Raw genomic sequence first — 24465 nt, forward strand, 5'->3', positions numbered from 1 at the left:
CGTATTTTTCCATATTTTAATAAATTTCTCGTAGCGTTATTATCACAAAATTCAACAGCATATTATTAGAAATTTAATTTATACCACGTTAGCATTAGCATAATGTAAACGTGTAGTTCTTTTTTATGAAACGCGATATAGCCCCGCCACAATTAACAAATCACGTTACATAAATCTATCGTTTTTTCCCCTCAGACTAATAAACTAGAACTTTGAACTGAAACTTTACGAACATAGAGCTTTGCTGGAGTTCAAACAACTACGAGTTTGTTCGCCGCAGGCAACTTCCTTTTCTGAGAAGTTACACCAATTAAGACACTTATGTGATCGAATTCCAATAGCATTCTGCTCGAAACTTATAAATGGATCCTTCGTAGGTCTAGGAAACAACCTGAAAAACGAGAGTTACATATCGTTCTTCGCGAAATGGTCAGCTGATTTATTGATCATCGTGTATTTTTCACAAGCAATAATGATGCTATTCGAGAAATGTTTTTTACGTAAAAAGATAGATGAAGAAAAGAAGATACGATACGAGTAAAATCGAATCACAATTGATTTTATAGATCGAATCGGTAGATCTGTACATACGACACGATAATGCATTAAAATGCACTAAATTATATTTAAAAGATGATAAAAAGAAAATTGGAAGATATTCGCGTGCCCCTGCGTTTCGTTGCGTACCATGTATGAACTTCCTAACACGAGTGATGCAAATGATATAATTCTCATTGTAAATCTATCCAACTAGTATGCCAATTATAAGCTTCATTAATTATGAATAGAATAAATTTAACAAGGGCTGACACGTGTCATTCGACCTTTCAAAACGGATCGAATTTTAATTTGTCAACGAAACAAAATCGACGTACGCATTTTCGTGACGATGCATTCAACAATCACGCCAATTTTCCGCGACACATGCGTTACAACACGGTCGCTACGTGCGCGAAGCAATTGTTAACAAAAGCGGAAAATGCGAGATTTCGAAATGCGCACTGCGGCGCTATCACAGGTATAATTCTCTATCTCTCTTTCTCTCTCTCCCATTTACGTTTCCGCTCGCAGGTTGTCATACCGTCGCGGTTGCGACAAAACTGCGAGCTGCTATAAAACAGAGTCCCTCGTCTTTCACTGTGAAACAGCAGAAGGAAGAAAAAGAGAGTCGTGATTCCGCGGAGGTAAAAGCAGGTAAAGCAGAAAGAAATGCAGAACTTTGCTCAAAGAAACTTCTTTCCCGTTTGTTCCGAGATACGGCGCGACAAGAGATGCAGATAGATCGCACTGCCGCTATGCCATGCCGTCGCAACATCGAGAGAAGAATTTGTGAAAGAATAAAAATAATAATGTCACCACCGAACACACTGACACACATAAATCTGTATAAGGTAAGAACTCAACGTAATATGTACACGAGAATCTCTAGATATTGTGAAACAGATTATTAAATCGGGAACCATTTGCTTTCGGAAATCATTTCTAAAGAGAAAATAATATTCCCCGAATATTTTTTACCACTTACACCTAAAAGCAGGATTGTATAAAATTTCACGAATTGTAACAGAGATTGCCAAAACTTTTCCTCGCGTTCTTTAAAAACAGAAAATGCGCGGGAAAGATTTTCGATACTTTTTCACAAATTTTCTATGCTGTCATTCACTCAATCATGCTTATTCACGAAAAGCTTTTTCGCTTTGAACGTTCAAAGGCAAAGTGACCTGATTTTAAAGAGCTTATTACACGCAGAATATTCTCTCCAATATTGTACGGCATTAGCAGCGTAGTATTAAATTACTTAGAAGGTATAATTGTCCCGTGGTCGATTTCTTAAAGACAATTTAAGACAAAGTATACCGCAGAGCCATCTGAATAAACTTTTCAATTATTTCTCGATATGACTGCAGTGTAAAATCACCAAAAGCAATTCAATAAAGTCAAGATCCATAATGCGACGTACTTCGTTGACTAACTTTCGAAATTCAACTTCTTTAATTATTGCAAAACTTCATCTTATATATATGTTAATTTGTGATCGCAGAACCAATATTTCTTTTCGAGAGAGATTTAAAAAGAAAGGAGAAATAATGGATAAAGAAAAGCAATATTACCTCAACGTTAAGAACTCGCAAAGTATCCAAAAAATACTACTCGAATAGCAAAAATTTGGAAAAACGATGAAGCGCTCCACATAATATTTCGGCCTCCTGAAATATGCCAAGACCAATTCTGTTGCCCATTTCCTAACATGAAAAAAACAATAACGACCGTCGACAAGAGATATGACCCCCATTAATAAAGTGTCAGAAATAATAGAGGCAGAAATTTCTTTCAAAGACCGTGTTAATTTATATACGCTTTCGTATTTCGAGACAGTTAGACCTCGATTAGTGTACTTATTATGCGAAAAATCACGGGTTTCTATACTTCGCGCAAAACTAAGGAGATAAAAACAAATCTCTCTCTACTTAAAAAAAAAAAAACTGCGATATACAAAAATGTCTGTTGTATTACAAACGTTGCATTTCGAAAGTGGCGATAGTTCAAAATCACTATTACGATTGCCCAAAGCAACGATGATTCACGCTCGAAGAAGTTCAATCGTTGCGCCGGGCCGGAAATCGTGCCGAAACCCAACTAAGCACTTTGTCCATTCTACTTACAGCGCATACAATGCACTTCTAGTTCGCATTTAAGAGGGAATCCATTTCTAAGGCTTGCGCAATTACGCAAATTGGATCTCACCTCTTTATTCCAGACTCGATTCGCTTTCTACGCACAATGTGACGTATTGTACTTTCGCGAAGGAAGCAATCGAGCTTCGCACTTCAATGTCCGGAAACCATGTCCTTTTCGAGCGACGAGAGAGCGTATCATATAATACGTTTACGATCAGTTCAGTTTACGACGAAAGTAATGTGCTCGCTGCGCTCAGTTCTGCAATACGAGCGCTGCCTCTTACAGTATTCTACAATCGGTTTTTGGTATTTTCGAGAAATGGGGCAATGAGACCTCTTTTAGCGCGTCGCAACTCGATTTATATCGCTCAATCGTCTACCACGATAACTTTCTCCATTTTCTTACGACATCTAAATTATTTCTTTCGCGTTCAATTGTTACATATATCAGATAAAAAGTGTTTCTCGAAAAAAAATAATAAAAAAATAATGTGCCGGAATTTTTCAGATAGTTGATTCATCGAGAAAATTATTTCGGGCACAAACGCGCAATTTAATAACGTTGAAGAAAGACTCCACGCGAAATTCTTCAGTGTTTATCTCAATTTCGCCGGCAAATCACATTAGTTTCGCTCGGTACTCTCGATCGGGACAATCGTCTTCATCTCAAGCGACTCATTGTCCGGATCAACAAATTCTTAAGATTTCCCATGTGCTTTTCTCGTTGAACTTTTCTCGAGAATTTATCTTCGTTGCGGCAAAAGAGCAACCATCTTTTCACATCAAAATCAAAGACAAGACAACAAAATCATTTCTGATTATCGTCAAATTATTTCAAAGGAACGTTCACTCGATAAACGAAACTTTGATCTGTATTCTGGACGTATTTGTAATATTAAATGAATTTCTCTAATTTCACAACACGTTTAACGATAAATATATTTTTCTAATTCTTACTTACATTGACTTTGAATACGTTTATCCTATTAGACGAGTTCAAATTTACCAGTTTTAATCAGTAATGTGAAAAATGCGGTATTAGATACAAATGACCGCAGTCTATAAATCTTACAAGAATCGAATTTAGAATTTAGAAACTTCAAAGAGAAGCGAGACTTTCACGTTGTGTGTCGTTTATGGTAACAAAGTTAGAAAATGGAAAAGTTTTCGATGTTCGAAAAAGTTATCGAGATATACGTAAGACGTGCTACAATGGTCCACATGTGATTTCTTATACGACTAGGCACGTCAAGTGAGTACAATAGAACTTGTTCGAAGCGTGACTTTCATCTGTCTTGCCCAAAATTCTGATTAATAAAAAATTCATATCGAAGAATCGGGAAATCTGGACGTCGCGTCGTGCGAGATTCCTCGAGAGTCAACATCCCACGAACTGTGTAACCAATTCCACCGTAAAAATTGCATCAATCACTTTCCAACACACCAACTGAAACGGTTCAACTGAAACGTCAAGAAACGTTTGCGCCGCGCGCGTTATGCGTGTCGTAATATTTACTACTCTCTTTCCATCGCGGGCGCGAACTATCGCAACACGTTGCATTCACGTCTCGCCTGTTTCATATCACACCACTCGAATTGACGGCGACGTGCGCGTGCGGCCGGCTCGAGGCCCGGGTGAGCGCAAATGTGCGCTTTCGGCAGGTGCAGCAGGCGTGACACGCCGCGCCGGGCGGCGATTTCGGCAAATTGCTTCGGGGAAACCCCGCGTGACTCGCTCGACGCTGAAGCTCCGAAAGCTCCGTCAGTGCACCGTGGAAACGTTTACGCGCGACTATCAGCTTTTCGGCGTAGAAGCACACGCGACGCGACGGCGTGCGTCGCCGGCGGGCGCGTGCGTCGCCTCTCCCGACGTGAAAACCGCGAAGAAGCCGGACACCCCCGCGGAGCGAAACGCGCGCACGACCGTCCGCAAGGCCGTCGCGGTCACAACAAAACGTGAAGCTGCCCACCGGATGCCACGAGGAGTGGCAGGGTCGTGTCATCGACTCCTCGACCATTGCGACATCTTGATGCCATACGATCTAACCGCGAGAGATCTAAGGCCGGTATTCACCGGCGATCGTCGATTCGTATATTTAACACCGTCTTAAGTACTGTCTTAAGTCTTGAGACACCATCATCATCATCATCAACCAATCACAGAGTCATGCTGGCAGTTTTAAGACAGTCTTGGTATAAGATTCGATCGATTCGATTATCGGTTTGCGAGTAAGTACCTGGATGCCAGGTGCGCCAAGTTACCAAGCAACGATCTCCAGCGATGGCTAAACGAATAAAACTTATTTGAAAAAGGTCATATGTATGGGTTTCAAGATCACGAACATCATATAAGAAAATAATGAAGAAGTGATCTGTCAAAAAAGTTACTCGTGAAGAACTCTTCGTTATATCACCTCAGCCAATATTGTTACGTCATTCGAGTATATTCGAAGTGATATCGTCTCAGCTGACAGTAGGAGCAACTACTTCAGAAAAGACATTATACTATATTCTCCGACATAATGAATAATTATTTCTTCATACTTTTTATCTTAATAATCCTTAAATAACTTTCTTACTGAAACTAGATATTTATTTCATAGAAATCAAGTTTTAGTTGCGACCAAAATACGAAAAAACATAAATCTTTTACAATGTTACTACAACTGCAAATCATTTGACGGAAAAAAATATATAATAATATATACTATTAAAAAAAGTACGCTTGGAAGAAGGAACTACAGTTGAAGTTGTGTTCTGTTCTACAACGAGATTGCATTAGACTTCAATAAGTATGTTAAGTCTATTCATTAATTCTCTTTAATTCTTCTTTAATAATTCTAGCATTATTATTATTGTTATAAAGTTTACCATTGAAAATTTCAATATAGCGTTTATTAAATACTTTATCGTACTTTATACTTTATTCCATCTACGAATATATTAGAACGATATAAGAAAGACTTTATTATATAATTTGAATCATTAAATCTTCAAGAGAATAAAATTACAATCAAAACTTAAATAAAAAGGAATTATCACGTCATCAACAACATGACGTACCTGCTTTTTATTAAAAAAAATAAATAAAATATATTTGAACGATGAGTTATCTATTTATTTGGGTTATCCTAATGTAACTGTGCTAGATTAGAGGAAAGTGCGACATTATCAAATACGGAGGACACGATGAAACACTTCTCTGACACGATAATCTGTTCTACACTATGTAATAAGGGGGATTAAATTGCTACTTTAATAACGTAGAATCTTCTTCCCTTCTGTCCTTATAATACCATGTCATCGCCTGAGACAGGTGGAGAACATTGTTCAAAATCCGAGCATTTTACCAATTCTCCTTGCTTCATCTTTGCCGTTTTCTCTTATCATCGCTTTTTTATATGACTGACAGATGGTCACTTTTACTATTCTAACAAAACCTTGTTATCGCAACTTCTAATAATCGAAATATAAATCGAGTTTCTTCCACCTAACAAGAATGCATATTTGCACTTGCCAAATTCGAACTTTTAAACTAATTTTCCAATCGAGTAATGCGAGAACTACACGAGAGAATTATGTTGAATATCAACAAATGAAAACTAGTGCAAGAACAGCTCGTTTGGTACAAGAGGCATCGATTTTGCGTGGATCGATGTAAACCCGCGTGAACCTTACGGTCGGTAACTATCCCGACGATAGCAGATGAAACCATTGCATTGATCAGGCTTTGTAAGGTATACACCCAATACCAGGAAAGTTTTCGTACTTTCCTTGCAAAAAACATGCACTAAGTTACCGACCAACAAAATAACAGGAGCGATGAAAAATTGAAAATTTTGCGGCCAAGGGAGACTTGCGCCTCTGTCTTTCTGACGTTGATAAGTCGAAAGATTTCGGAATCTGATAATGCAGGATTGCATGCATGAAATTACGATGATAAGCAATCTAGAATATCACACGTTAATACGCTAGCACAAGATAGATTGAAGTATCGCATAGTAAATTAAATTTTTATCAGAATATTTTCAGATAGAGTTTCATAATTCTACGTAAAATTGTTCGTAACGGTTTATGTTTTACACGTTTCACGCTGCGAATTTTAAGCGCGCTAAAATAAAACGCATTATAACGATAAGCAAGATATGATAAGAGTAATCACAACAAGCGCTAATACGTGTCACTTTACTCGAACGCGATTTATTTAAATAAATTTCCTACTGCATTGCGCCACGACCAGTTAATTAAAAAGTTATTTTAATCATAATTACACGACCCGTATAGTCGGATCTTCAATGGATCAATGCACACTCGCATTTATATGGGCCTGTGACAAAGTCAAGATCACCTTTATAAGCATGCAAATGTATGTTAACGACGACATACACAACCAAATTACCATGATAATAACATACAGATGGATCTGTTTTCCAGTAGACTCACATGGATTTGTGAACGCGGCAAGACCATTTAATTATTCACGTGACAATCTACGCGAAAGAAAAAAAAAAAGAAAAATAAAAATATACGTGAAAACGTAACGCGCTTTAAATGGCACCATTAGTTTTAACGATACCGTATTCTATATATCACCAAATGTTAAAATCTCCGCTGTAAAATAACTGCGGTGATTTTCGTTTCGCAACTTACGTCAGCAACTTACACATACACACTCACACACACACATACCCAACATAAACGCTCGTGTCTCACGTTTAGCACCAAAAGATGGCGAGTTGTAACTTTTGTTCATTACAAACCTCGCATTTAAAGCAACGCTTTCGCAATGAGTCTTCATTATTATTTGCCATGCGACTCATCGGTGCACGATTCAGTGCGGTTTATCGCGACCGAAATACGTTGTTACGGAAACGGAAATTGCAGGAAACAGCGAGGGAGATTCTATTAGACTTACCTAAGTGCACGCCATTCCCCGTCTGTGGTTGTGGTCGGCGCAGATGTGCTCTTACTCGGGAGACTTAGACGAGGGCCGATGCGCAATGTCATGGGTCGCCTCCTTCGCGTATAATCTGAAATAATCGAACGGTGTACAGACAAATCTTCGAAAGCGAAGTCATGCTCCGACATTGCACGCGTAATCCCGAGGGAGAGACGGGCGGAGACAACATTGTGCCTCCTGGAAAGCAGGTGTTTGCGGAGAAAACATCGATTTAAGGGGATTACCACCGCATGGGATTGAATGGTGATGATGATAAATTCCAATCTCGCCGCGTGTAGACAATACGATAACACGATTTCGTTTTTTCGGTAAAACCGAATGCGATTGTCGGATAGCCGATTCTGTTAACAATAGTTAAGCCTATTGTGCAGTTATATTTGTACGGGCAACGGATACTATTCAAATTTTTATCAATACTCACTTAAAAGTTTTATTCCATATTGTAATTCGTTTTCAAATAAAAAAATATATAATTAAATTATAATTTAAATGAAAATATAATATAATAAAAACATGACTTTAAGAGCTTTAATAATTAACTAATTTAATATTTAAATAAAATTCTCAATAATGAAAAACTTTTTTCAAAGTTTTGTAATCACAGAAATATTCGTTTTTCAAATTTACTATAAATTCTCTAAAGTGAGGGGATGTATTTATATCTCTATCTCTAAATATAGCTCATATTTCGTGTATTATATTTCTTCGTTTTCTCAATTAATGTTGATTATTGCAAAAAATAAAGCGCAATGAAAAAAAATGTTTTTGTTCTCATGCGTGCTTCACAATAATAATTAAAAAAATCTTACCATTCGCGGAACAAAGCGAGTTCCGTCCATGAAAGACGTGCGGCGATAAGTATTGGGAGTGCAGATTTGTAGGGGTTGGCGGAGAAGTTTGACTTGGAGCCGATGTGGTAGTCCAAGGCGGTGCTGCATCTCGTACGGCAAATGATTCCGTCGTGACGACGGGAATCTCATTGGTTACCCGCACTTCGATTCCCACAGACTGTTGATAAAAAAATATTATGTATTAAAAAAATATTATGTAAAAGATTTTTTTGTAGCAAATGCGTAGCTAGTATTTCATCAAATTTTTTCATACTCAATGATATAAATATTAATTTACGTTTGGTGATAAATATTAATTAAAATTAAAAAATTGAAATTTCATAAAAACAAAATCCGTTTATAAAAGAAAATAATGAAGTTTTATTACTTTATTGTAAACGATAGCTACATATTTTCCTCATTTGTTACTACGATATATAATTTTAAAAAATCATCGTCTTGTTAATTTAATCAAATAATGATTCTTATCTCGTTACAAAGACAGTATAGAATAAATACTTTCATTGGATTTAATTATTTAAGGATATACCGTTCCGGCTATACCGTCCGAGGTAAAAGTTAAAACTACAACAAAATGTATTCAATATTTTCGCACAAAAAATTACTATAAAATAAAAATTTGTATTACTTCGAAGAAAACAATGAAAAATTTATTGCGTGTAATAACTTTTGCAATAAAAATGACTATATTTTGTTCCAGTTTTAGACATTTAACTTTTAAACAAGTTAGATCTAAATCAATTTTTTCGCACAAATATTTATTAGTTTTGTTAGTATATGTAAAAATTCTAATTTAATAATCAATCTTCCTTCCTTAACAAATTTACAAAAAACACAATTTTTGCAAATATCGCATTTATGGTAAAGTCATTATATATCGTAAAAAAAATGTTGACTTTATATTGATTTGTATCTGTGACGTTTCATGCGTCTCATAAACACATCAGTAAACCACAAATTCAGTTACTTCAACTATCCAAAATATGTTCGGAAATTTCATGGGCATGCATGGGTCACCTCGAACTATTACTAGTATTACATTGTCTATTATTACCTGCTAAATTACAAACGTCGCGAACAGGCATCGGGTGCGTCTACGGTACAAAATGTAATTAACCGACACAAAGACAAACGTTTGTAATAAAATCGAAACGCTTAATCAAATTACAAATATTACCGAGTGACTAAGGCTATATCTATCGTCGACCAATACGTCTGTTGACTGTGCTCTATAAACGTGATCTATATATTTTCTGCTCTGCTAGAGAGATATACGAGGTTCTAAATTAATGGTATACTTTCCGGGAATTTCTGCCCATTTGCCAAACGATGCTAATACGACATAAAGTGTAAAATTTCAACTGTTGCACGGAAATGTTTGTATCATCGGATTAGATAGCAAAACGCATTAATATGATTAATTGAATACTCACTGAAATTATATGCAAAATCTATTATCATTAAAACCCCCTTCAGAGTAACATGCATTATCGAAAATGCAAAGGTGGCAATAATTAATCGTAAAAGCTCTCGTTTCCAAAGTGACTCTCGCAACCGCTTTGTTTTGCAAACTCGAATATATTTAAACACAAAATGTCAAGAGTGTAGCAAAATTCAACCAATGCAACAAATTACATTCATAATTAAAATTCGATATCGAAATTAGACAACACTATAAAATAATGTTTTATATTTTATAAAACAAAAAAAATAAATCGTGTATCTCTTTCATTTATTTCACATTATCATAAATATCGCGAAGAAATTTAACATCGTCAATTCGTAAATAATATTGTACGTATAGATTTGTTATATAAAATACGCAAATATATATATATATATATATTAAACAAGTCACTGCGTACAAGAATAATTGGGAGGATGATTAACGCATATCAGAATGGTCAACGAATACCGAGCAAATCGTCTAATTGATGAACGGTTTCATATATCATAGTAGCAGGAACGTGACTTCGTTATCGCCTTTGGCTAACAACGGTAGAGTATCACATTCATATTAGAAGGAATTAATAAACAAAATTCTAAAGACATAAAATGTTCTCGTTAACGATATTTTGTTCTCTCCGCTTCTTCCCTCAAAAGTAACGTAGAATTTAAGCTCAACATTCAGTGTTCCAAATAGCATTAAAATCTGTAAAGCTCTTATTGAATATACAATGAAATTCCGCTTCAACGAATACCAGAGTGTAACATTCAGGTTATAATGAAATTTCATTCAATATCCAGTCGACGGGACTATATTTTACACTTTTTAATATAGACCGACTTTGCATTTATTAAATAAAAGATCTAAATTTTACAAGCTGTTTTTTAGAAAACAAAACTACCAACTACCGACAAATTGATAATTATGCCACTTTTTAATATTTCATGAACGCGGTTATGAAGTAATAATTCGACTCTGAAACTATGCGCTCGAATATTACAAAAGCGAAGGGAAATTATGTCCACAAACGAGTGCACTTGAAACAGTGACGTAATCGATATAAAATTCCATCTCCGTTGGGATTTATTGCAACAATATAATTTTCATGTCACCGCAGTTTCTTGCATATGTTGGCATTAATATCGCCATCGGCGTTTGCACGCTTTGAACTTTCCGTTCAATGGAAACAGGTACAAGGACACGAATATCGATTGGAACATCAATAACCGCCATTGATGACTAAGGAACACAATCTTTGACAAACGTGGTTCTTTTAAATGGTGACCACCGTTACGTGCAAATTAGCGGATAAAATCTCACTTGTATTCGTCGATATACCTATCTTAAAGAAATTTTTACGAAACTCCAAATTATACGAAACTCGATTTACTCGTTACTAATTAGAACGTAATTAATTAGAATACGTAATTAATTAAAATCCATCATTTTCTAACGAATCAATGTACCGTTATGTCATCAATCGTAAGGTGACTTCAACCGATATATCATCTGAAACGTATTTTTATTTGTATTGCATGAAAGATATATTTCTCCTTTTTTTGTTTAATTCACATACTTTTTCTTCCGAATCAAATAAATACGTCCAGCAGACGTTACTCGTTTATTTACCGCGGCAAATATTTATCCACGATGCAAAGCTGCTCTATTGCCCTGTGGACCACAAGTCGTAATTGCATATCGATCGAAGGGCTTCCCTCTTGGCTGTATTTTCTTTCGAGACAAATCCCAATAACGGTTAACCGCCTTCCTGCTCTTAACGTTTATTCACTCCACCGATTGAATCGATTATCTTTAACCATTTTCCACGATCGATATGGATATCATGATAATCGTCCAATCGACTTAAAATTTTCAAAAAATATGGGCAAGAAAAAATTCCAGAATACAAATCAAACACGTATTACAATCACGACATATGTAAACTAATTATGAATTAAATAACAATTAACGGCATGCAATACATATTTAGCCGATAATTTTGTCGGTACAAACTAAAATTTTATTCAAACATTTGGATTTTTTTAAATAAAATTTTTTGAAAAGTTTATACCAAATTATAACATTAGAACATTTAAAGTGTTATTTTTTATTTATATAAATGTAACACTATCTCCACGGCAAAATTTTATTTAAGCAATACTTAATGTGACGTGATAAGAACGAGCATCGTGATAAAAACGAGATTTGTGATTTTTATTTATTACGTGAAAATTAAGCGGCAGAATACAGAATGGCAAAAAGGCGTTTCCTCCACTCGTGATTGCTCTTTAAAAGGATTCCACCGAAATGAGCCTCGATGGAAAGAAATTAACGAAGGGGAAACGTCAAGCCGTAACTTTCCGACTAAAGCTATACTGGGTGTCGCAATTTATTTAATCGTAATTTATTTAATCCTTGAAATTATTTAATGCATCTCAAAACTGTAATTTATCCATTCCACACTTATTTTCTATATACATACATACATACATACATATGTGTATATGTATATGTATATGTGTGTGTGTGTGTGTGTGTGTGTAAAAAAGAAGGAGCTACTTTCATATAAATTCTCCCACGCATCAAGGATCATGTCACTGTAACCTTGTCAGAAAAGTTTATGCTAGCTTATCAACTAATGGATGTCTTCAAAAAATATTACAGACACGAAACTTTCAAGATGGATAGTATACGTATTTCATAGAAAGATAATATATCACAGCAAAAAATCGTTTTGCTGCAATACATTGCTAACATCACACACATGTAGCGAAAGGATGTACGTGCATCTATTATACATGTGTAATATTGCAGATTCATAAAATATTTATAAACTTTTACAAGTGTACTTTTAAATGTAAACGAAAATTTTACGTCGTTTTAACAAGAGAAGTTGAACAAAGTGATATTATGCGAGATTATATCCCCTCGAACGAGAATCACAGCATATGCGCAAAAACAGAGGCTTATCCTCTGCACGTATAATAAAAACAATACCATTGTGTGTGCGTCGCTCGACGATAACGGTTTTACAACGCAACGGGATCTACAGGTGTTCATGAAGTAACATACAGGAAAGCGTCACCGGGTTTATTCAGCGAACACGTGCTCTGTCTTGTTTAAAAATCGATAAACTAGTAACGTAACCTATGCATACGTAATCACTGGTTATTTCCCGGTTGGGCAATAAAAGGTTGATCCCCCGTTATAAAATTTTTCTCCTTCCCGCGGGAACCATTCTCTTTACGCTCACTATCTTTTATTAAAAAATATGTGTTTTTTACGTCGCGAAAAGATTTACACAAAATATATTATCGTAGAAAAGGATAATACCTGTTGTTTCTAAATGGAGAAAATTATCCGAAATATCTGAGATATACGCAGGTAACAAAGAAAAATGTGAAAGAATTTACAAGGATTCAGGTATTCTCGAATATGTATATTCCAGTATTTAAACAGTTATTTAATTTCTATTTAAGATAACATTTTCCAAACGAATCTTTGTATGAAACGAGTTGAAAATAGATAAACATTAACATGAAATATAAAGGAACGTTGTCAATACCGACAAAGATCTTCTGAAGATTCTTTATTTCTCGAAAGCTAAATCATGTACTTTAATACTGATAAAAATATAATCTGCTTAAATAATTAAGTAAAAATAATTCACACACCCGTGGCTTTTAGTACAAAATTGATTACTAAAATTTGCTAAAAATAAATTTTTCAAAAGCAAGAATAAAATTTGCACGATTTTCTTTTAAAATTGTCTCAGTCTACTCCCTGTCTGCTTCAACCTCTAGCTTCCCCAAATTTCCTTCAGTTTTCTAGGCCATAATCAACCCCAAAGCCTGACATAGGTTTCCTCAGGATATAACGCAGCTCTGTCTTGGAAAAAAATGTAGGGTAACGGGAGCAAACTAAGGATTACAAATTGAACAATTTTCACACTACATATCGTCCTTAGTTTATATTTAGATTTTCAAAGCTTTATTTTTAGTTTTTAATGTTTTAGAAATACAATTCAAAAATAAAGTACTGTCGATATTGATCATTTTCCTCTAAATATTAATTGAAATAATTAATCTAAATTGTCAAATTTGGATTAATTTACATGGGGCAGAAAGTGATTGTGTAACCGTTATTATCAAGGTAACAATGACGTTGGTTACACAATCGACGATGATTACAAAATAATTTTCTGAATATTATTAAATTACAACCACATACGAACAAAGATTATTTCTAAAAGGTTAAAGGGCTGCTTTAAAAGTTTATTTGATGAAGATAGAAACCGAGTATCTTACTTCGAAAGAAATTCTCAACAATCAACAATCTCACCCTGCAAACGAGAATACCAGCCAACATGCCGTCATCGGGTGTATCCAGAGGCAAGTCTCAAGGGGATAAACTGAGATCCTAATATCCTCACACGCACGCACACAAGTAAGGGAAGCACGTCCTGCGTAACCGGCAAAGATAAATTGAACTGCTGCGCCTGACGGAATCTAGTATCAACTCGTGGGACACTGCGTAGGTATATCGAGAAAATAATCGATTGACGAGCAAGGGCAAACAAATTGTTACTTTTGTACTAATTTTTGTTTTACTGAAGTATCCCTTGCTATATTCAATTTGTCTTAATAATAAGATAGCTGAGCAGAATAAAGCCCATCTAACTTATTTTCAGAAATAATGGAGATATTGAAATAAATTAAGTGAAAATAAAATGTTTATTTCTATCGCTCTCAAAAATAAAATTATCTTCCATATAGAACATTTGTAAATAAACAAAAAAAATTTTTTGAACTATAATACTGGTGTTTATTAAACGCTTGCATTTTTAATAAGGCCAAATATGGAAAATAAAATTAAAATAACAAAAAAAGAAATCTTTCAAATCACTTTTAAAATAATTAATCTGAAAAATGAAATTCCTTATCGTTAGGATCTACTCGACTGTTAAACATTACAATTATCTTTATGTATAATAAATTTTTTAACTTTTGGAAATTCTTGGTTATTTGAGTGCAATTTTAACTTCATAAAAGTTAATATTGAAAATCGTTATGCTCTGTTGCAAGCCATACCAATAACAAATAAATGGCCATAAAAATAAATGTACAAGTGGGCCTTACTTAAAATCCGAAAAATATGCGGCACGGGAAACTTGTAAATGTATACAATCTCACTTAGAAAATTATTATTGAGCATTAAGAACCGCCGTCGAACGGTATGGGTATACCATTTTCTTAATTTAAATGTTTTGATATACTTCGTGGTCGGTAAAATATCGATTACATATTAAAAAACTTAATAAAAACATAATTTTCATTTAAAATTAATTTTTCTCTTTCTTAAAACTACAAATTAAAAACTTGAATACATTAATATAAACATTTTATTTTCTCAACGAGGAAAATTATTCTTCATAAATTTAAAAAAAATATGAAGACTACATTTACATACAGAATTTTCTATTATAATCTACTACACGTTAATTTATGTTCCCTTTTAGAATATATTTTCTCAACTTCTTGTAAAATATGTATAAGTAATTTCCTATTGCAATATAAAAATAAAAATAATAAGTACATAATTGATTACTAAATGTACAAGCATTTCTTCTCAAATTTCTAAGCTCATTTACTTTGTTTTAAGAACATGCTTTCACATAGCCTATAAGTATGTCTCCGTAAGAGGAGATCAAATTACAGAGAAAGCTCCCCCTCCTTCCCACCTCCCTCGATCTTTCAACTCTTCCTTCTGTATTTCGCCGATAGCGTTCTTACGAGGATAAAACGGAACATCCATCTCAGGTGAGCTCCCTTCGAAAATACACGGGTCTGATGTGCTATCAGGAAATAAATTCCCAGCCCATGAGAAATATATCTCCGACTATCTCGTATAAAATCGCTGAGTTCATAGGCATTCGAGCAAATTAACAATCTTGAATAATGGTAGATTTTAGTAATCAATATACAAATACATCAAATTTATTGTACTTGACAAAATATTAAAATACGGGATTAATAGCAATTGTACCTATTAATTAATCATTATATTACTCAACTTGAAGTTGATTTCGTGCTTGCGGCGTTCCGTTAATGACCGAAAAATTCGATAATAGCACCGATAATTTCATTCTGTTACCGTACGGTACGGTTCGATATGATTAATATGATCGAGTTAATAGCTAATTAAAACGCGATAGGTCGTCTCATCGAAAATATACATACAATCCAACGTCCATATTATACATGCATACGCAATACATTTCAAACGAAAATGTCCTGCGAAAATACATTATTAATGTATTATTAATGAAATCGATCAAATATTTTCTATTACTTCAATTATTCGATTCGATTTGATTTGATTCTTGTATCACTACGTACTCTCTCGATTCAAAACCAATAAGCAAAATAAATTTAAATCGGAAAGTTCAAAGCGCGATATTAAATACATTCAAAAGCAAGCTTACAGTTAAAAAAATCGCGACTCGTAAACATGGTCAAAATAATTTATATTTCCCATTTCCGACCACTCCGATTTTTTTTTAAATGGCACAAAAATATTTATTTTGGTCAATAAATATTGCCGCTTCGATTTGCAAATCGTGCAAATTAATTTGAGCGATAAAAGCAACAAAGATCAATCTCAGCTGTCAAATTCAATAATATATCGAGATACGAAATAATTATAGATCTAAGCGTGCAAATTCCACGTAATAAAATTGCGTCAATTTTGACAGCTAAAGATAATTTAAACATTGTGACATTAATACACTTGTATTAGTTCTATAAATTTTAATTACGCATCAAAATAAATTACAACATTATACGTTGATCGTTGAACACTCTGTATATGCGGAATGATGATTGCGTGGAAAATCTTACGACTAAGGACGACCTTTGGCATTCCGCTACAAAAAGCTCGATACCTCGAAAAAAATTCTATTTTTCTAACTAACGTTAGAAACGGCAACAATTAAAAAAAAAAGCGAGAATGCATCTATCAGTATTGATACACACCAAAACAATTATATGCAATAACGTGCGAAAGTACATTACTGTGAATGTACAAGATTAGGGAAGCTGAAGAAAATAAACGATTTTTGTAAGTATCGACAAAACTACGTCAATAATTCGTTAATCGTTTAACGTTTGATTCGACGTGCAGAGAGATACGCTTGAATGGCACCTGACACGAGAAAAGACGAGACCTGTCACGCTTTTGTACGCACTTTTCTGCGCGCAAACTTTTCATATTTATCGGGAACTCGGCGGAACCCGTCGAAACGAAACTTCCTCTTTCATCACACAAATGCACTCCTCGAGGGAGAAAGCGGTAAATGACGTAGTTTATCAAGGCTACATTATCAATGTAATATCTACAGTGCTCATCGTAAGATATATTAACACAGAACACAGTTATATTAACACATCTAAAAGATATATTAACACAATGTTATAACTATAAATAACAAATATTTATACAACGATAAAAACAAAAACAAAACTCAAGAGCAATTTTTCTTGTTTAGAAAAGAAACACTTAAAAACAGCAGAAAAATTACTCTCCAGCGTTACCGACGATTAATTAACGAGCTACGTTAATCCCCGCTTCACCGTGAATTTATCATGTCAACGTGAATCAGGTGGATGCAAATTAACGACACAACGCAGAGTAGTAGATATAATGACGGTGACTTTTGCCGAGGTTTTCCTCGGGGTACTTCGAAGGCTTTGAACTATAACTTCCCGGCAATAACTTGCGACTTATCGCTGGCAAGTTATATTCAGCGACAGCTTTATTCACGCTCCATGCCGGCTCACCGAGAAAATGCGACATGCCCTTATTATTCGGGACGAGATCAAAAGTGCGACGCACGTATTCTTTATCGTGGAAAATGACGCGACTTAGTGATTCACAATGGAACCGATGCTTTGTAAAAGTTACCGTCACGTCCACGACGGCAGATATTTTAGCATCGTCAATGCATGCAGGTTTACACGACAAGCGGAAGCTTCATTAAGTTTGAAAGTGGAGCCTTTCTATGTAACTGAAGTAAAGGTACGGAAAGCACCGGGCACATTGTAATAATGCAAGTGGTGGCATTGCGAACAAGGGGAAAACGAACTGTCAAATGCGCGTTTATCCCACAGCCGAGAAGAAATTCAACAATATTTGCAACGTCTAAGAAAATTAATTTTCACGACGTTGGGCAGATCCATGATGGTTCCTCTATTTACTGCAATGGAAAATTATCTCTGCCGTGCAATGTAACCCCGTTTCATGGTAATTATAATTTATTTGCGGCACTAACGGCGACGACGCGCAGAATTCTGACGCCATCGAGTTTATGACGTAGCTCATACCGCGCAATCCGGTTACACAAGAATGAAACATTATTACTGGGCTCCTTTCAGATTTTTCTTTTACTTTCTCTCAAATATAATGCAATGGAAAATTATCTTAACTTTCCTCTGGAATTTCTCTCTGAATATTCCGTGTATATATTATCGAATTGTTCTCCATGTCAGATTCCAATCTGAATATTCAAACGAATCCGTTCAAGGGAATAAAACGAGTGACGGAATTAAGCAATATATTGAAAAAATAGAGATATACACTGTTAAATTCGTAGTATCGAATTTTACCCAATTTGAATGATTTTTAACCATTCCTATAGATCGCCATTGCTCCTGTTTGACATGCAGTTAATTTAAACTAAAACAAGTTCTAAGTACAAATAAAACAAGTTAACTATAAAATGTTAAATTTAAGTTAAATTTAATTTATCATTTACTAGGTGGGTATGTCAATATGAGCACGACTTACTTTGAAACTACTTACTTTAAAACTTGAAGCAATTTAACCACAGAAATGGAATGGCTAGATAAAGTCGTTCTTTTAAATATTTTATATTAAAATAAATTTTGACACACAAAGAAATTAAAAATAACAAAATGTTATTTAACTCAAAAAATTGATTTAAATTTGATTCTTTAATATTTAACAGTGTAGCAAAAATACTGGGAAGAATTTAAGGAACGTTGTTGTAAAGCTAAAGGAATGCCAAAGACTCCTTGATACATCTGTAATTATTAAATATATTAAATATTCATAATTCAATCTCTATAAATTTGACCACAAAATCATTGTGTGATGCGTGACTAACTCGATCAGTCCTCAATTATTTCGCTTGATACCATCAAGCATGATAGAAACTAATAGATAAAATGAATTAATTAATTAGATCGTAATAATACTATTGTACACATCACGTTGTTTTCAGTCAATTAACAATAATGCTGGTCTATTATATTCGCATTGAATTGCGAATACTTTCACGTCTTGTACATCGATATAACAAAATGTAAACATATCCATTCGCTTCCATGTAAACACGAACCGGAATTAATATCGTTCACGTATGATGGATGGCTAAATCGCAGAATTAATACAGAAATTAACGTACATGTTAAATTGCGAATAAACTTCACGAGAACCGCAAAGCCCGCGCGTTTGAAGCATCATAATCTAATCGTGATATCCAAAAGAGTGCATAATCGCCAATCGAGTATTTATCCCCATTTATCGCAACCGCACTGACGTGCGTTCGACACGGCTTTGTCATTACGTTCACTTATATCTCTGAGTAGATCTTTCTACAATCTCCATAATTCAAAATTAAAACGTACACTTTATACCGTGTCTGCAAAATACATATCAAGTGATAAGGCCGATAATCCGAAAAGAAGTTTAAATATGAAATTTTTCTGGAAAACGGTTGGCGATATCGTAGCATTTGCACCATCGATTTTACATAATTGAATCGTATCGCCTGTGCTTTTAAATTCGCTAAACGAACCACATTTCGCAATTCGATAAACAGTACGTAACAACAAACAACTACGCGTTTTAAAAAGTTTAATTGGCCAAGGGGGGAGGAGAGAACTTTTATTATTTGTCATTAAAAAAATTCATGCGTGCAAATTTCAATAATTCAGATTTGTGACGAGTTAACTTTTAACCGAACCGGTGCCAACTTCTGTTAATTTTTTAAAATATATTTCTCATTAATGTTATCTGAGTTAATATCATCACACGTGTCAATGCAACGTGATGCGTAAAAGTAACGTATTTTCGAACTCCATGCTTCCTCTTTACCCATCTCGCTAACAACACGGAAACAAGGCCAAAATTGTTAGTCTCGGGGGCATACACACATGGATAACTTTACGGAAAAGGAGCAAACAAAGCAACGGACGACGGGTAAAGCGGAGGCTCATAATTAGGTTGTTAGCTAATGGGGAACATCACATGCAAATAACCACGACACTACACGCAAACTGGTGTAAGGCACTCATGTGCCTTCTTGAACAAAGAAATCACATATTTTAGATCTGTTACACGTGTATGTACGTGTAAGAGGTGCGGAAATGTTTTTTTTTTTCGGGTAAGCGATTGAATTGAATTGTTACTCCTATCGATATTTTGTGAACCGCGTTTAATGAAACGTCAAATCAAATCGGCAAAATCAATCAGTTCGTTATTATTGAGGGAAAGATTCAAATAAATTTTATATAAAAGTGTAACTACCAGATTTCTGTGAAAATATAATTTCTTGCAGCGCCTCCGTAAAAAGTTTTATACTTTTGCATGTGCTTATGGTAGTATTAATTTTACGCGTGTAAAAACATGTGCAAATATCTTCAATTAAAAAAATATAAATTATAACTCGTAAACTGATATAAACTTGATTAAATAAAATCCTAGATTTAATTTAATTTCTTTAACATTTGCACTACATCATAATCGACTCATAACTAATTATACACACACACACACACACACACACAACTTCTGTGTTACACAAACATGAAAGTTTATCTGAGGAAGTGCAAATATCTCATGCCTTGCATAATTTGAAAAGCTATTGATAATTATACATTAATATATATTAATGTATAATTATATATTAATTATGTTAATCAAACATTAATTATATGTTAATTATATACTTGACATTTATTTAATAAATGCAATATTGCTCATAATCTATAATGCATCATAAATACAAAACTAATATGTAAAATAATTGAAATAGTACATTCTAATTTTTTCATAAATTTTATTTTATTTTTTTTAATTTTTAGAAAGGTAAAAAAAGATTAAAATTCAGAAAAAATCAAAATTTACTATTTCAATTAGTTTGCAAGTCAGTTTTGTATTTATGACGCATTATATAATTTTTAATGGCTTCAATATCGATCAGTAGTCGTCTAAAAAAATCTATGAACACTACGAGATATTCTTTAGAAGTATTTTATAATGATTTACATTTAGTAATAAAAGATTCAGTTTTATTAAAATCACAGATCAAAAAGTGCAAACAAAAACAGCGCACCTTTACTTTTATCCTCTCTCAACTTTTCTCTAAAAGTATGAAAACAATGCAAACGTTTGTAATATTTTTTCAAAAGTCTGTATTTTAATATGTCGAACGTATATGCAGATATGAAATGTTATAAAAACAGAGTAAAAAAAGGGGAGAGAAAGAGCAGAATAACCGTTAGTAGCAAGAATTTCCATTTGTCCTGTGGCGTACACCTGTCTTTTCGAACCTCGTCAATGGTCTGTGCAAAACAATCCGAAAAATAATCAAACGGTGGAAATTGAATATTCGATTGACAGTCCCCCCCCAGTTCTCACAGCTCTATTTCTGATGCTCACGCGTCTGTATTAGCAACTTATCGATATACAAACGATTTATTAAACTCGAAACCATAAGCTTGACACAGCACCGCCAAAAAGTAGAAAAAATATTACACGTGCTCCGGAAAACAATTATACGAAGCAATATTAAACAAAAACAAAAGCGTGATGTCCCATTGAAACGTAATCTGTGTTTGAATAAAAAAGACTGTAAAAGTCTAAACAAACGCGAGATGATGCAATTTAACGCAATATAAAAAAAACATGAAATGTAGTCTCCAACAAATAATAATCCCCGCACTGAGAAAAAAGTTAACTTGACTAAAATGTTCAACTTGATTAAATTTCTTCATTTTCAGTACACTGTTAAATTCGTAGTGTCGAATTTTATTCAATTTAAATTATTTTAATCATTCTTAGAGGTTGCCATTGGCCCTACTCAATATGTTGTTAATTTGAACTAAAACAATGAAAGTTAAACAAGTTAATTATAAAAAAGTTAAATTTAACTCTTTAATTTATTATTTACAAAGTGCGTACGTTGATACGAACACTACTTGTTTTGAAACTAAATAATTTAACTACAGAAGTATATTGATTAGACGAGGTTGTTTTTTAACATCATATTTCATGTTAAAATAATAAATTTCTACATAGAAGTTAAAAATAACCAAATGTTGTTTAACAACTGAAGGAATTAGTTTAAATTTGATACTTTAATATTTAAATGTTTAATATTTAATATTTATATGTTTAAGCTAAATATATAGATTAAAGTTAAATATATAAACAATTATATAATTAGATGTATAATTTTATATATGTGAGTTAAATATATATTTAAATTAAAAAACTTTAAGCGAGTTCAAAAATTTAGTCAATTTAATAACTTCCTTTCTCAGTGTATAAATTATTATAAGTTATATGCAACAAATGCAATTTTATGTAGCAAGCATAAAATATTTTCATTCCTATAGTTTCTCCATACGTACACTCAAAAAAAAAAGTGGTTGAATAATTAATAAAATAGTTAGCCCGTTACGTTCAAACATTGGCTTGATTCAACAATTACTTGGTTGCACAAAAGAGGTGTATAGTTCATTCATGTCAATCATTAAAATTGTTTATTCAAGAAATAACTAAACTAATTCAATATTCAGTTGAATGCATTTCTCTAAATATTTTAATTTTTCAACAAGCTTTTATTTCAGTGTAGTATAAATAACTTTAAAATATATAATAGTACAAAATAAAACGTACAGTAGTGTTAATTAGCCGTGAATAGCACGTGTGTACGTGCGTTAATCGTTTATAAATATTTTATTTCATTTTCATGTAATTGGGTGATGAAGAGGTGAGAATAACGTGCCTCGGATGCTGCAGGATTAACGAAATTTGCAGTTAATTTTCGCTTGGAGATGCAGACAAGCTGCACCGGTGGTGACCTCCCGTCACTCCCGCCCTCTTCTCCACCTTGACATTGGCGGGATTGGGGGCACACGATAAAGCTTACCTGCTGCATCGGATACGCCGCGCTACCGACGAGGAGGTCCCATGCCCACGCGAAGATCCGTGCGCAAATGTGCATTGACGTCACCGCCACCTTATAGAGCCCGCTGTTGCTGCTGCCGGTACCGCCGGCGTTCACGGCACCACTACCCCCGCCTCTCGTTCCCTCCGTCACCGCGATTATGACGGCCCCGCCGCGGATGTCCCGCCGACGACGACGACGACGACGACGACGACACGCGCACCGCCGGGAATCGGTTCACGTCGCGGCATCCTTCCCTCGCCAGGGGACGATCGCCAACTTCACCTCCTTCGTCCTTCGCGACACGCTCCAAGATTATTGATCGTCGACCCGATATCGATCACGGCGAGCGACCACAATGGCCGCCAAACGCGTCTTTGAGCGAGATCGACGACGAGTCCCCGGGCATGACGAACGTCGGCGACGCGCGCCGACGATGCGATTCGGCGGACACTCCGTTGCACTCGGATCACCGTCGGTCACGATCCCGATCACGCACGACGTCTCAAACTTTCTCCCCCCCGCGACCTAACGTTCCGACGTGACGCTCGCGTTCACGGCCGTTGCGACAATGAACCACTGTTTACTTCGCGCGACCTTCGGGCGTCTCGAAATGCCGGGCGCGTCGATCGCGTTCAGAATTCCTCCTGTCCTCGAATCGTGCTTCGACGAGTCGAGCTTCCCCCGATCTTTCTCACTCTGCGAGAGAGAAGAGAGTCTCTCCCCTGAGACTTTGCTTTCGAGCGCGAAAAACGGAGCAACGTTGCAGCCCGGCACCGGCACGAGAATGTTACTCTCACCGCGAACGTCGTTCTCACTGAATGTACCGCCCGACGACGAGGGCGGAGGGAGGAGGGAGAGATCGGAAGAACTTATCACCGTGGCCACTGTTGCGGCAGTCACACACCGTCACACACCGTCACACACCGTTCACCCCGACGCGAGGACGTCTCGTCCACAAACACCGCGCGTAACGAACTACTTGTTGATCGGCGGCGCGGCGCGGTGCGGCGCGGTGCGGCGCTGCGCGGCGCTGCGCGGCGCCCCCCCGAGACTAAACTGCCCGTAAATCCGTATTGCCTACGCGCAATATCCGTGCGCCGTGGTTACCGCCAATTTCGATACACTGATCGCCAGACGTTGTTTACAAATTGACGATCATGACTGCTGTTTGGCAAATACGTACGTCTCTGTGCTTCCCGCGCGGTAGTGCCGAGCGTCACGATTGATAGCCACTCTCGCGAGAAGAAACAAATATTGAACTTGTTAGAATT

The 24465-nt window shown here is 35.3% G+C and overlaps 1 protein-coding gene across 2 annotated transcripts in view; it reads right to left on the reverse strand.

The window, feature by feature from the left end:
- The window catches only part of LOC105197141 (cAMP-specific 3',5'-cyclic phosphodiesterase), a 340602-nt gene extending 316485 nt beyond the window's left edge, over positions 1-24117 (reverse strand). The window contains exons 1-3 of one of the 2 annotated variants that reach the window (XM_026135766.2): positions 23174-24117; positions 8448-8646; positions 7594-7708 (exon numbers count right to left, since the gene is read on the reverse strand). In XM_026135766.2, coding sequence (XP_025991551.1) covers positions 7594-7708; positions 8448-8646; positions 23174-23248 — 389 coding nt within the window. In that variant the 5' untranslated portion in view covers positions 23249-24117. Of the gene's footprint in view, positions 1-2745; positions 4411-7593; positions 7709-8447; positions 8647-23173 lie in introns of those variants that run through there. The other variant, XM_039458084.1, reaches the window with a different exon arrangement.
- Positions 24118-24465: the final 348 nt, after the last annotated feature.

This window comes from Solenopsis invicta, chromosome 15 (assembly GCF_016802725.1).
Source record: "Solenopsis invicta isolate M01_SB chromosome 15, UNIL_Sinv_3.0, whole genome shotgun sequence".
Taxonomy (NCBI): Eukaryota; Metazoa; Arthropoda; class Insecta; order Hymenoptera; family Formicidae; genus Solenopsis; species Solenopsis invicta.